The sequence below is a fragment of the Microtus oregoni genome, unplaced genomic scaffold, assembly GCF_018167655.1.
Source record: "Microtus oregoni isolate MIOR12 unplaced genomic scaffold, Mior012 000068F_ref0000429, whole genome shotgun sequence".
In the NCBI taxonomy this organism is placed as follows: domain Eukaryota; kingdom Metazoa; phylum Chordata; class Mammalia; order Rodentia; family Cricetidae; genus Microtus; species Microtus oregoni.
Genome location: NW_024543975.1, coordinates 6040695 through 6055864, shown reverse-complemented (window position 1 = coordinate 6055864; position 15170 = coordinate 6040695). Strand labels below are relative to the sequence as shown.

Genomic DNA, 15170 nt, shown 5'->3' with positions numbered 1-15170 from the left:
TTTCTCAATCTAAGTGGAGCCTGGTATTTCCCGCAGCACGATGGAAGGAGGCCCTGAGAATGAAAGGCGCACATAGTAGCCAGGTTTAAGGAGCCGTGGAGATGCCAAGCAGATGGTTTCTGAAAGACTGGTGCAGGAGAGCAAAGTCCAAACATTTTCCTCTTGGTTTAACATTGGCGTTGATTTGTTATTTACAGCAGTTTGCAAAAATACATTATAAAAACTGAATGAGGTTTGGTTTCTAAGTTTAACTTAGTAACATACACACATACTTCATCTGCAAAACTCTTTGCAGGAGCTGAAGTACTAAAGTGACACTAATACTGAACACAGGTAACCAAAGGTATTGAAGCACTGAGAGCTCAGTCATCTTCATTGAGATAATCTGGGCAAATATTTCACAGTTCTTGTCAGTTGTTGATAAGCCATCAGATATCCAATTCCAAAAGGAATCCTTGGTGGCGTTTTGCTGTATCACTTATTTGAAGAAAGACTGCTTTAGGTTTCCTAACAACAGTGCAGATTGTCATGAGGTCTAGGTTTCAAAATTAGCTTTCCTGAATCATCACAAGACATATTATATTCTGCTAGTATCGTTCCGCATCGAGCAGCTATAATTGATGGTGCAACTACTCTTTTGTGTATGCCAGCAAAGAACAAGCCTATTAGAGTTATACAGCTAATTGTGAAAAATGGATGATTCCATAAGGACAGGAAGAAGGACACCTTTTGTGTCTCAGGATCTATTAGCCAGTTCCAGGTATCAGTAGCTATACAGACAGACACCACTATAAGAAGCATTCTCCGGCATCCAGTGGCAGGTTGCAAGCAACAAATATACTAAGTAAGGCTTCTTTGAAAGCCTTGAGATCTTCTGCCTGTTCCAGCGAGTTCATGTATGTTGGCAGCTCCAGTCACTGCCACGGCCAGGTCCGCATCGCAGCCCTTCATCCTTGCCCAGCCGGCAGCACCTAATTTTTATTTTATTAAAATAGATTCAAACTATGCCATACAATCTTACCTTCCTGTGAATACCTTTAAAATTTATTATACTCTGAGAATGAAAGAAAAAAAGGGAAAAAGGAAGGAAAGATGAAAATAAGATATTCACCAAATCCATATAATAAAAAAGGGCAAACAATGTCTAATCATCATCGTAGACAGTAAGCTGTCTGGCTATACTTCTAAAACTTCCATTGAAAAACAAGCCAAAAGCCCAAAATGCTTGAAATTCCACTTGATACCTCAGTAATCATGCTTCATTGAGTAGTGATTGATATAGAGGGGACATTGTAGGGTTCCAGTACCCACTTGTATCTGCTGTAGAGATGAAAATTATGAAGCCATTGAACAAATTTCCAGAAGATTGTGACATGTTTGCTCAGAAGAAAATATTACCTCTATTATCACAGAATATAAGAAAGACAATGAAATCACACTTTTTAAAACGTGAATGTTTCTGTTTCTAACCATGGGGGAGATGTTTTGTCTGTCAGTGTTCTTTACTCAGGAGTTGTTTAGAAATGTCAAACTTCATTCTCAAGATTCATATGTAGAATTTTATGTTAAACAATCCCTTAGCTAGCCCATATAAATAATGATATTGAAATTTGCAGGCAAATGGATGGATCTAGAAAACATCATATTGAATGAGGTAACACAGACTCAGAAAAACAAATGACATATGTACTCAGTCATAAGTGGCTTTTAGACACAAAGCAAAAAAAAAAAAAACCCAGCATACAATTTACAGTCCCAGAGAACCTAGACCACAAAGTGGACTGTAAGAGAGACATGTTTGGATCTAATCTACATGAGAAGTAGAAAAAGACAAGTTATCCTGAGAAAATTTGGAGCATGGGGACCATGGGAGATGGTAGAAAGGGAGGGGAGCAGAGAAATATATATATAGCCCAACAAAAAAAAATCTAAAAATATAATAATCCACCAAATCCAAATAGAGAATTCTAATAGAAAATACTCTGGAGATAATAACCTGTGTATTGCATCAAGTCCTGTTACCCCATTTGGTCTCTGCTAATTTTATAAGATGAACATAATTGACTTTTGCTTTATGATATAAAATTGTTTTGGAAAAAAATGAATTTCAATGACTGGTTGACTAATCATTCCTCTATCTTCCTATATCAATTAACTTACTTAAAAAAGTTAAAGGACTGCTCTCTATATTTTGTGATTTTTTTTTGAAAATGTTATTAACCTAATCAATGTGATTATCTATTGCTAACCTCTCTCAAGAATATACTATCTACAATGAGACACCACATGAGTCATGCAGGCTAATAAAGATTGCAAGGAAGATAACAAGATGCTTATTTATTACCTCGTATGCCTTGTTTTATATATTGTTCCCTTATTTCTTCTTTTACAAGATGTCTTTTAAGTATGATCCATAACTTTATATTGAAGAGCAAAACAAACAAACAAACAGAGTTTGGGCTTCAAATAAATTGCACAGATTGCTGAAGATTACCTGGCAGATTGTCAGCTATCTCAGGTTATTCTCTCCCCCTTAGCTGTACGCTTGTCTCAAGCTACTGTGCTAGCAGAGTTTGTATTTGGTTACATTGTGCAATTATCTTAGGAAATGGTTTTAGGAAAAACAGTGAACTTTTGAATTATTTGGAAAGTGAAATCACTGCCTTCAAAATTAGATAGCAGCAATTGCAAAAGTAATGAAGCATTGTTTGTAGTTAGGAGCATAAGTTGAAGCTAAATTTTGGTATCTTTGAACCACTTTATTTTTATCTGTATTATAAAGAGTGGGATTGCACTTGGTTCTGGCATTATTATTCATCTTTGCAAATACATGTCGAATTTTTTTAAATAGGAAATATGCTGTTGACTATATTAAAATACTCTGTCTCATATTGGAACAAGTATGCATTAATTTACAAAACAAAAACTTGTATTACTTGCCCTGATCATGATATAAGGATCTCAAGATAAAAAAATATATCATTAAACTTTAAAATAATTTCAGAGCATCACAGTACATTATACCTATCATAAATTTATATTATTAAGTTCTTATCAATGATAACTTTAATGAAACACCCAAACATAGAGCATAAATTAAGTTGAACAGTGACTTAAGGGTGTTATTAATATCCTAGACACAAATTCAGCTTCAAGTTTGGAAGAAATAGCCTATTCTAAATATCATTAATTACATTCAATATTAGCAAACTATAGGTAAGATTAACATGAGTGTCTCTTTTTCTCTAAATAAATTCTAAGAGATCAGTTTTGCTACATGTAGGTCCCATCTAAAAGAGACAATCTGTTGACTTCATTATGTTATTATTTCTCTGTCTACAGATTTAATTCGTACTTTAGACTCCTTGAGTGATGCTTGTTTCTAAAAGTGTAAAATCACTTCTGATAAAAATATAATACAATATTTACTTTTAGCCAAAATATATGGTTAGGAGAAAAGGAACCATAATCTTCAATCAGTTTTCGGGGGGCTTATGGGAGGCAAAAAGAAAGAATGACACAGTCAAGTAATTCTATCAATTTTGTGAGAAAGTTGATCTTAGATATATTCAGAAAGAATAATTTTCCCTTTGATATAGAAACATATATTAAGTATCAGCATTTTTGGTGCCAAAAGAGATTAAATTAATTTTCTACAATTTTCTTTCCTAACAGAAATAAGAGAGAAAAAGTAATGCATATTTAAAATCTGGAATGACATATTTTGAAGATGAATAAAATAATTCAAAATTAGCTCCTTTAAATTTAAATAAACGGCACTAATATGACCGTAAATGCCTTTCTGCATTGAGGCAGACAAATGGTAAGTGCTGCATTTTATGGATTGGCTATTTCATGTTTGAAGAGATTCTTTGAAGGACACACTACTTATACTTCCATTTTCTAAAGAGAAGAAAAAACAGAGTTATAAAACTCAAACAACTTGCTCAAGGACATAGAGCAAGGAAAAAAAATAATCAAACAGGAGAATAATAAAATTATAATTTGGAAACAAGAATCTCTAAGTAAATAACAAAACACCGAAAATACAATGGAATACTTTCTTCTTGAACAGTCAGAGTCCTGATAGTAGTAAGTGCATGAATATATTACATGTAAGTTAGAAATTCTATGTGATTGAGGCTCATGGAATTTTCTTCTTAGAGGTTCCAGGCTTGAGGTAACAGTCTGTTACATTTCAAGACAATAAAAAAGAATTGCTGAAGCCTAATGTAAGAACTTGAAGTATACGTTCTACAGAAAATATATGACATTCCTCAACAAAGAAAAAGTTTAGAGTATTTAAGGGGCTGTGAGAAATTTATGACAGTTTTTTAGAATAAACATAAGAATATTTTAGAGAAATTAAACTATAATATATAAAATTATAATGTTAGACATATGAAAATACATTATTCAAAACCCATATAAATATACAATAATGACCATAATATGCATAAATATTTTAAAATTTCAAATAATTTGCAAGGTTGGAATATTACATGTAGTAATCTATACTTTGAGTATTGATCTATGTTACATCTATGTGATGATACAACATAGAATTTTGAGGAGCAACACTGAATTCAATGATTAAATTATTTGATATAAAGCATTCTCAGCATCACGGAGCATATATATATATATATATATATATATATATATATATATATATATGAATTATCAACCAAGTTTGGTTTTTTATAATTTTAAACAATAGATCTCTCTCTCTCTCTCTCTCTCTCTCTCTCTCTCTCTCTCTCTCCTATTATTAAGTGAAATTGGCCTCTAGGTAAGAGCCCTGAGTAAGCACCAAATACATGCAAGTAGTAATGTGTCAGAGTATGGGACTTAGAAATATTGTTATTTACTTTATGTTAAATGGAATAATATGGCTCTATTATTCTGTGCTTATCACAACTAATAGAATGTGGAACTCACCTGTTATCACTTAATTAAAAAATATTTCTCAAAAGTCATGTGTTCAAATATTTATTTCCCAATTAATGGCACTGTTGGAGTAGGTAATGGGATCATTAGGAGATGTGGAACCTTTAGGAGCAAAAGTTGTTTCATGGGAGATGGTCCTTCAGAGCTGTAATGCACTTTCAGTCCAATTATCCTGTTTCCGGCCAGTCCACTAATATGTGAACAAGCATTCTCAATTTCTTCTAACATAGAGGGAAGAACCCTTCATTGTTTAATGGCTTTCCCACTACTATTTTATTAGCTTTGTTCAACCTTACTGTGGGAACTCCTTAAACCAATATCCTTTAAGATACCAGCCCACTTGGATATGGTCTCTTATACTATACAGATAGACATTCATAAAGTTTGCATGCTCTTTCTTTCTCTTGGCTGCTAAATTCTGTTCCTGTTCCCTGCTCATGAAGAGGACTGTGATCTGTGAGGACCCCTAAATAAAGATCCCTTTATTATACCGAAGTCTGAGCTAGTATAGACCTATTTTATAGCATCCATCTACACAAATTAATGGTGAAAAGTACTTTAATTATATTTTTAACAAATGGGAAGTTTGATTTTCTATATTTTTTCAGATGTTATATTTTTCTTTCCTTGCTACTCATGCATCAGAGTTCTATCTCATACACAATACATTTTAAAGTTGCTTTTTCTTCCTTGCATTGTGACAAGCTAAATTGACAAAAACATCAACATATATTAATAGAATCTGTAAGAGAAATGAGGATACAGAGCAAAGCATTGCCCAAAAATTACAGCAGAAAGGGTATTGTTCCAAAGATTCATGGCTTAACAAGAATACCCAATATTAAGAAACACCAAAAAATATGGAAAACTGAGGAAGACATATTAGTATATTGCATAAGACTTTGGAAAGCTTCACAATTAAAATATTATATGAGAAATATCAAAGATTCAAAATGAAAACAAGACACACACACAAGCACACACACACAGGTTCATGCATGAGCAAGGAGTGAGAGAGAGAGAAATAGAGAGCAGAAATATAGAAATGAGCAAGGGACGGGGGAAGGAGCAAGGGGGTGAAAGAGACACAGAGAGAAGAACAGAGGAAAACATAGAAAATCTATGTCCTTTGGAGCAATTAGAAGAGATGAAAATGTAAGTAACTAGAAAAGAAAATGCAGAAAGAAACTATATAAAATAAAAAAATGACTGAGAATTTTCGCTAATGAATTTCAGATCTCAACCTACAAATCTAGAAAGCTACAATGCATCAAATACAAGTACAATAAGTGTCACACAGCAAGCTACCCTGAGATGAACCATTCACTGATAAATATAACATCATTTGTTGAAAGAAGTTCAGGAGATTTAGGAAGAAAACCTTACCAACAGAAAGAAAGAAAGAGTCTTAATTTAGCATAAAATGTAACAAACACAAAAACAGTGCAATAGAATATGAAGTGTATTGAGAGAAACTGGTATTAAACCAGAACACTTTACTCAGGAGAAATTGTTCTTCAAGGACGAAGGAGAAACATGTCCTCATGAAAAATGTGATGATGTTTTGACAATAGGACTATTTGTCATTTTACACTAAATCTTCTAAAGTTTTATTATAAATCTTTAAGAAAGACAGCAATAAAATTAGAAACTTTACTTCATACAGATGAAGTCAAAACAAGTGTCAAGACAGGAATAACAACGGCCAGTCAGATGGTCCAGCAGCTAAATGCTCTTGCTGACAAGCTTAATGGCATGAGTTTTTTCCTAGGACCAATATGAAGAAAGAAGGAGGAATATGACTCCACAAGTTTTCTTCTAACCTCCATACAGTTATCGTGTACATGAGGGTTCACACTAATATATATATACATAAAACTTTTATATATGAATAACTAATTAAAATTTAAATAGAATATTTCATTTTATTTTGTTTAATGAATTTAGAAGTAATTGTTTAAACAATAACTGCCTGCTTATTGATTAACATATTTACATTTTTTTACATAAACAATATACATATACCATTAAACACTGGTGAAATGAATGCCAGTAATAAAGGAGGACACATGAGGGTCAAACTTTCTTTCCTTAAAGATTATGTGGTGCATCAACTACCTGTGTTGTGGTGTGCCATAGTTTGAAAGTGAACAAGGGTGAGCTGTAAATCCAAGTAGAAAATCCATGACAAGCACTTAAACACCTAGAAAAACAGAATTAGTGTGTCAAAAAATGCAGAAAATAAACACATATAAAATAAACCAAGGATGACAGGTATAAACCAGCAAGAATGCAAAAATATTAATATAAATATATCAAAAATTAACTAGAATAGGAATGGCCTAAATGTAATTGTAAAAATATGTTTTCAAAATGAATGATAACATATAATCAATATATTTTATAATAAGCACAGTTTAAATACTCAGACACATATACATTCAAAGGCAAAGGGTAGGGAAATGTACTAGTCAACCAGAATAGGCATAGTTATATTAATTCCAGATAAAACAGGTATTACAATGAGTAAAATTATGAAGGATAATTTAGGAATGAAATGCCGGGTGTGCTAGCTCAGTCCTGTAACTCTAACATTGAAGAAAATGAAATAGTAAAGAAGCAGAAAAGAATGTGAAGATCGTAAGTTAAGACAAAAATACATAAAACAACCATGTCTCAAAGAGCAAGTGTGAGAATTATGTAATCTAAAAGAAGTCATTCTCAAAGAACATCCAAGTTTTGCACGTTTGCATAACAGACCACAGAACTGTATGAACCCAAAGTTAATTAAGATAAAATTATAGAGAAAAAGAGTAAAATTAAAAAGTACAGCTTTTGTGAAAAAATCAGTATCTCCAAAACTAACTTAATTTGTACAAAAAGAAAGTATAAAACACATCCATATTATAAACATATTTATTTAGTTTTAGAAATCAAAAGGAAAACATTACTACCTTCCCCTGAATCCTGAACAAGATCATAAAGAATACAAACCAAATGAGCAGATACTTAAAAATTAAATAACATGGACCAAGTCTCTGAAATAACCTTTCACCATTCCAAGGTAATCTGAACTGAATTATAATTATTAAATAAATCAAATGATTTCTAAGTGTTTATATGAAGCCAGATTACCTTAATATCCAAATCAGACAAACACATTAAAACTAAAACAAGACAGGCATATCTTATCCATGGCATGCAAAATACCACCAAAATATCAAGTCTTACCTAAATATACATATGAAAAATACTAAAAAAAAATGGAGTATATCAGGTATGTAATATTATTTCAAATTTAACCACCTGAATGTTATGGACTCAGACTTGCAATCCTAGTACACACTGAACAGGCTTACTTAGTGACTACAAGGTCTGGCAAAGCACCTGATTTAGAAAGACAAATGACTTCCTTGCCCTGAGAAGGTGGGGCTGATCTATTAGGAGATCACCATGGCCAGCTGGACTGGGTCTAAAAATGCATGGGATAAAAGCAGACTCACTGAATATGGTGGACAATGCGGGCTGCTGAGAAGCCAAGGACAATGGCACTGAGTTTTGACCCTACTTGCATGTACTGGCTTTGTGAGAGCCTAGCCAGTTTGGATGCTCACCTTCCTAGACCTGGATGGAGCTGGGAGGACCTTGGACTGCCCACAGGGCAGGGAACCCTGACTGCTCTTTGGACTGGAGAGGGAGGGGGAGGGGAGTAGGGAGTAAGGGTAGGGGGAGGGAAAAAGAAGGTGGGGAGGAGGCGGAAATTTTTAATTAAAAAATTTAATAACAGAAAAAAAAGAAAAAGAAAAAAAACAATGGATTTAAAGAGAAATGGAAAAAAAAGACAAATGAAAATCAATTAATGCATACATGAGCTAAGAAAGAAAATGTACCATATAAATGAAACATTAGATTATGATGATGAAACTGCCCCACCCTCTTCGTATTTTATTTTATTTTATTTTTTGTTTGTTTGTTTGGTCTTTTTTGTTGTTGTTGTTTTTCAAACAAGGTTTCTCTGTAGCTTTTGCAATATGTCCTGGAAATAGATTTTCTAGAACATGCTGGCCTTAAACTCAAAGAGATTTGCCTGCCTCTGCCTCTCAAGTGCTGGGATTAAAGGTGTGCACTACCACCTGTCCCCTCTTCCCATTTTCTAAAGGGATATTCTTAAAACAGAACTCAACAACAACAAAAAAATTTATGGCTAATATTATACTTTATGTCAAAAAACTTGATTTTTCACTCTTTTTTGAGAACACAGATGGAGAAAAGATATGAGTTCTCTTCACTATTTTTCAGCTTTGTTTCAAAAATTATAGGTAATTCAAGAATAGGAAATAAAATAAAATCATAGCTATAAAGGTGATAAAATAACACAGTCTTTGTCTATGTTTAGTATTATTCTTCATTTAGAAATCTCAAGGAATCAAAAACAAGTCAAGACAGAGTTTGTAAAGCCAGTAGCAGTCATAGTAGATTAAATATACTACATACTACAGCATAAAAGGTTGATCTTCAAGCTCTATGTTTACTTCTTCTTCTTCCTGTTTGTATTGCAGTGAATCACAAACCACTTTAATGCATGCCTTTTAGAATTCCATACAATTTCAAACTTTCAAATTCATTTCATAAAATTCAGCAATATATTTTGAATGATTTTTTCTTATTTATTAGAGTTACTAAAAAGAAAATGATAACTCTTATTTAAAGTAGGCAGATATTACCAGATAGAACTCATTTCTCCTGTGCCTTGGGTATAAATGACTTTATTTATTTCTGACCATATATAATTCTGCATGTATACCAAACATTTTAGATTAAGAGAGGCAAGTTTTATATGAACTTTTAAAAATATGGGAACATTTAATAAAAGCTGTAGATTTAAAGAAAGGCCCAATGTCAGCAAAAAGTCAAAAGTAACAATATAGAAAACTATACTGATTGTTAACAATGAATATTTGGTTGCATATAGTTTTGTGAGAACTCTAATCCCCTACAATACTTACAGTGAGCCACCATTTGTTCTTGACCAGATAATATTAGCTACAACTAAATCTGTGATTGCTCTTGCCCAAGGAGTAATTTCCAATTCTGCATAGGAAGACTTAATAATCATCAAAGAAGAGGGTAGATATCCAGACAAGTTTGCTTTTTTAATGAGTATAGAAAATCCTTTTATTTGACTGTTAGTGTTACACCAAACTCCACAAGACAGATCTCAATTTTGTATTTGTCTTTTTAGCCTTTAGTGATTTATATTTTTCATTTGTCTCCATGAGTCTTGAAGAAAATTATTCTGAGTTAACCACAGTATAACTAAGTCTTTAAAGCTTCTTATAGACAATGTCCTTTGCTTTACAGACGCTTCTCAGACTTAGGAGGTCCCATTTATTCACTATTGCTCTTATAGGTTATAACCCCTATGTATAACTGGGGTTATACATAGGAAGTGGTCTTCTGTGCTTATGTGTTGCAGTCTACTTTCCACTTTCTCTTTTATCAGGTTCAGTGTGGTCAGATTTATATTGAGGTCTTTGATCCATTTGGACTTGAGTTTTTTGCATGGTGATAGATATGGATCTATTTTCATTCTTCTCCAGGTTAACATCCAGTTATGCCAGCATCATTTGTTGAAGATGCTTTCTTTCTTCCATTGGATACTTTTAGGTCTTTTGCCAAAAATTAGGTGTTCATAGGTTTGTGGGTTAAAATCTGGGTCTTCGATAAATTCCATTGGTCAACATCTCTGTTTTTATGCCAATACCAAGCTGTTTTCATTACTGTAGCTCTGTAAGAGTTTGAAGTCAGGGATGGTAATGCCTCCAGAAGTTCCTTTATTGTATAGGATTGTTTTGGCTCTCCTGGGTTTTTTTGTTTTTCCATATAAAGTTGATTATTGTTCTCTCAAGATCTGTGAAGAATTTTGATGGAATTTTGATAGGGTTTGCGTTGAATTTATAGATTTTCTTTGGTAGAACTGTTATTTTTACTATGTTGATCCTATCCATTCAAGAGCATGGGAGATCATTCCATTTTCTGGTGTCCTCTTCAATTTCTTTCTTCAAAGCCTTAAAAAATGACAGGAAAGTATAAGTTCCATGCATAGCCTTTTTGAGCCTATGAGGGATTCATAGCCTCTTATATGTGTCACTGAAAAACATGAGTCCAGCCTCTTTTCCAACTGTGGGATTTGGTTGCTATTTCACGTTCCAGGAGATGATTGTGATCTCCGATTCTACCCCTAAAAAGTAGCCCTCTATTATATTCCATTTTGAGCTAGATTGGTATTACTTACACATCCCCCATCTGGCATCTATGTGGATCTAGACTCCACTTCTACCAGGTGGATCAGCTTAAAGGCCTAACCAGTACTCAGCCCAGAAAAATCTCCCAACCCTGCACACTTGGCTTGCTTTTACCTAAGAAATTTTTATAAAACCCCTGCCACAGTAGAGCTAACTGTGTGAGGAAACTTTGAAATTTCTCAAATGCATACACACCCCTACCCCCACTGCTGCGTTCCCTGCTGCATTTCCTATTGTGTGACAACTTGCACAACTTCCATTTTATACTCCCGACTCCTGAGTTCTTCTTCCTCCATGTACAAAATTGATTTAATTTAATTTGTTAAGCAAAACATATTTCTCAGTATTTAACCAGCATCAAAGCAGGGAAACCTAAGCAGTTCAGGACTGTTCATGGCACCAGGTTGCGCCTCTGGACACAACTCGGCAACCGTGACACCTGCTGGAAAATAAAGATTATTACACCTAAAACAATTTACCATTTCATAACAGGTAATTAGTAAATGAATAAACTTAAAAGTTGTATAGTGTCAAACAACATTACCTTGAAACTGTTAGTAACTGTTTTGCTAAAACTATACATTTTGTTCTGTAAGCCTTATATGGTTATGGTGATACCCATTTTTTGGATATTGGTACTCAGTTTTTTCTTCATATTAAAACCTTAAGAAAATGGTTTAATAACAGAGCCAAGAATGAGGACCTTTTAGAAATGATACAATCTTTACAGACTAATAATGACCAGCTTGCTGACAGGTTTAATACCATCAAAAATCAAAAGTTACCTTAAAAATTAATACTATTGAAAAAGGTAATATTAATTTGACAGACATAACTGAGTCCATGTCAAATGATACTGAGACAGTAACTAAAATAATTTATACTGTTGAATTTGACAATCAAAATCTGTTAAAAAGTTATGATAGGTTAGCAGATAAAATATCTCTCCAGGAAGGCAATCTGCACGCTATTCAAATAATATCAAAGGATGAGATGTTATCTTTAAAGTAAAAACTTCAGACCATGCAATCACATGTACAGAATGAGGACCAGAGTCTGGGTGCCTCAATGAAATCACTAGAAATATATACAGGCCAGGAGATTCAGACTTTATAAAAGACAGTAGTAAAAGGATTTGAAATTATTGAGGAAATTATTGGAGCTGATGAACAGAAAAAGGAGAGGATTTGATATCACCACTAGCTGTTAGAGATGACTTAACCAGGGTTTTAGCTTCCTACCCTGTAATCTACTATGACAAAGCATCAAGTTCTAAAGACCCAAAAGGATCAAAGAAGGTAAATGGATACCTATAGGAACGAATGATCTAAAAGAAATTAAGCAAACTTTCATAACTTATGGCTTGCATTCCACATTTGTTACAGAGATGATAAAGATGTGGGCTTCTAGCCTTAAGATGATACCACATGATTGGCTTCAGTTAGTTTCAGCAGTCCTGGATGATGGACCTCAACTAATGTTTAAATGTTATTTAAGAGTAGAGGCTAAAATTTTAGAACAACATGGAAAAGCAAGAGGAATTGAGACTTCCCAAGATCAAATTCTTGGTGAGGACACTTATGCTGACCCTCAGGCTCAAGCTCTTTACAATGAACAATTGTGTCCCTATGCCACAAAGCAACTTTAAATGCTTGGGACAGGATTCCAGAAGCAAGAAAATGAATTAAATCATAAACTATGGTTAAACAGGGACATAGAAAACCCTTTAGTGACTTTTTAAAAATATTAACTAAGGCTGTATAAATAGGAATAACAGACCCAGATGCTAGAAGAGTATTTATTGAATCTCTGGCTTTTGAAACTGCAAACATAGAATGTAAAAAGATACTCAGGACTTTAAAGGTTAGATCAGCATGGATCCTGCATACAATGAACATTGAGACATTTGACTATAATGCTGAACCTTGGGTAGAAGAAGCAATTTCAAAGGAATGAGGATAAATAAAAATGCTAAATTTTTCATTTTGATGGAATAGGACATCTGAAAAGGGATAATAGATGAGGAATTCCTAGGAATAATGTCTCCTCTGAGAATGGCAAGAATAGAAGGACTCAGCCTTCAGGTATATGTAGAAGGTGTGGCAAAGTCTGACATTGAACCAAAGCAGATCAATAAAAGATATACAAGGCAATCCAATATTATTAGGAAACTCCTTGGTGAGCCTCTCATAGAGCCCCAAATCAAAAGTGGAGGACATGAATCAAAAAAAAAATCTAGAGTCTATTGTAAAAAAAAAAAAATAAAAAAAATAAACATACTCTTCTAGATGATGTAATAAACATGGAGGTTAAATCAAAAATTTCAATATGAAATAAGAAACATATTCTGGCAGACTTCTGTAAATGATCAAAGAGCAAAGCTAAGAGTTTTTATAAAAGGCATTGTAATTGTGGGCTTGATTGACACAGGTGTGGACATGAGTATCATTACTCCACATTCTTAGCATCCAAATTGGCCTCTTCAAGAGGCAAATGTTCAATTACTAGAAATTGAAACCATATCACAAATGAAACAAAGCATAAGTTGGGTTTACTGCATAGGGCCCGAAGGACACAGTGACAATTTGAGGACATATGTGGCTAAAATTGCAGTGAAAATATGGGATTGTGACTTGCTCAAGCAATGGAATTCCCAGATTAACATTCCTGCAGTTCCAGAAACTCATAATTCTGGGAAGTATAATATAAGTTACTATACACAATGTGGGCCCATATTTCATACAAGATATTTGCAGGCAGGCTCTCTGGCCATGCTTAATTTCCAAGTCAGCTACAATCCTGCCAAACAAGCCAGCCACCTGACAAAGGCCAGGATATATGGCTCCTTCTCCTTTATTATTATGTAGATTGCCTGGAGAGGTGTTGATTCCAAGGCTGGTGACTCAAGTTTCCTGTAGCCCTATGTCCCCTGGAAAGAGTATGTTAATGAGTATCCACCTTGGTTTACCTGGGGAATAAAAGGTGTTTTGTAGAATAAATGCGGATCGATCTTCAGGAATGGATGAAGCCTGAGATGCCTTTTCCAAGATGACTGTGTGAACTGTGTCTCATTATTTCTCATGCCTTCATTCTGGTCAAGTGAGGGACAAATAGTTTATATTTTGGGGCCTATGGACCCTGACATAATGGTGCCAGCAATGTGATGCTGACCACTGAACCCAGAGAAAAGCTGGAGAAAGAACAAGAAATATGAAAGAGAACATGGTGCTGACACTGAACCCCAAGAAGAACCAGAGAAAGGACAATTAGTATGAGAGAGACTGTGAGTGCTGACCACTGAACCCTGAGAAAAGCTGGAGAAAGGCTGATCAGGGAACCATAAATAAACAAGGAGAAGGGACCAGACATGAGGAACCCCTGAGAAAAAAAAAATGGTGGATATGTGAGTAATGTGCGCTTAGATAACAAAACAGGACAGTAATATCTGGAGTAAAATTTGTAAATATGGAAATATGGGACAAGAAGAAGGCAATCAAATGGCTATGCAGTTGATTAAAGATATATTAAAAGACAGAGGAGAGTACAGCAACATCAGATACAAGAATTTTTAGAATTCATAGGGGAGTTATGCCCTCAGTTTTCCCAGCGTATGGGACATAGACCTTAGACATAGCTGTATGGAAAGAAGTGGAAATGAGAATTCAACAACATTATTGTAATTATGGACTAGAAAGCATCCCTGAGGATACGCCTTGTTTCTGGATGCTAATACAGGAAAGGTTGGAATCAAATCCTGACTAGCAGAAGATAGTTCCATCCACACCACCTGAAGAGTTGATAGATACTCTTTTAGAACAGAGCAGTTACAACAGGTCAGAGACTAGTGATTCAGGCCTTAAAAGGGAGTCTTCATCTTTCTCACTAGCTAACAGCAGCATGGAGAGACAGAGAAGA

The 15170-nt window shown here is 34.1% G+C and overlaps 1 protein-coding gene across 1 annotated transcript; it reads right to left on the bottom strand.

Moving 5' to 3' along the window:
• Positions 1-507: 507 nt before the first annotated feature.
• LOC121440541 (nuclear envelope phosphatase-regulatory subunit 1-like) lies at positions 508-896 on the bottom strand. The gene is given in 2 exon segments (XM_041641274.1): positions 508-857; positions 860-896. Coding segments are annotated over 2 exon segments (387 nt in total).
• Positions 897-15170: the final 14274 nt, after the last annotated feature.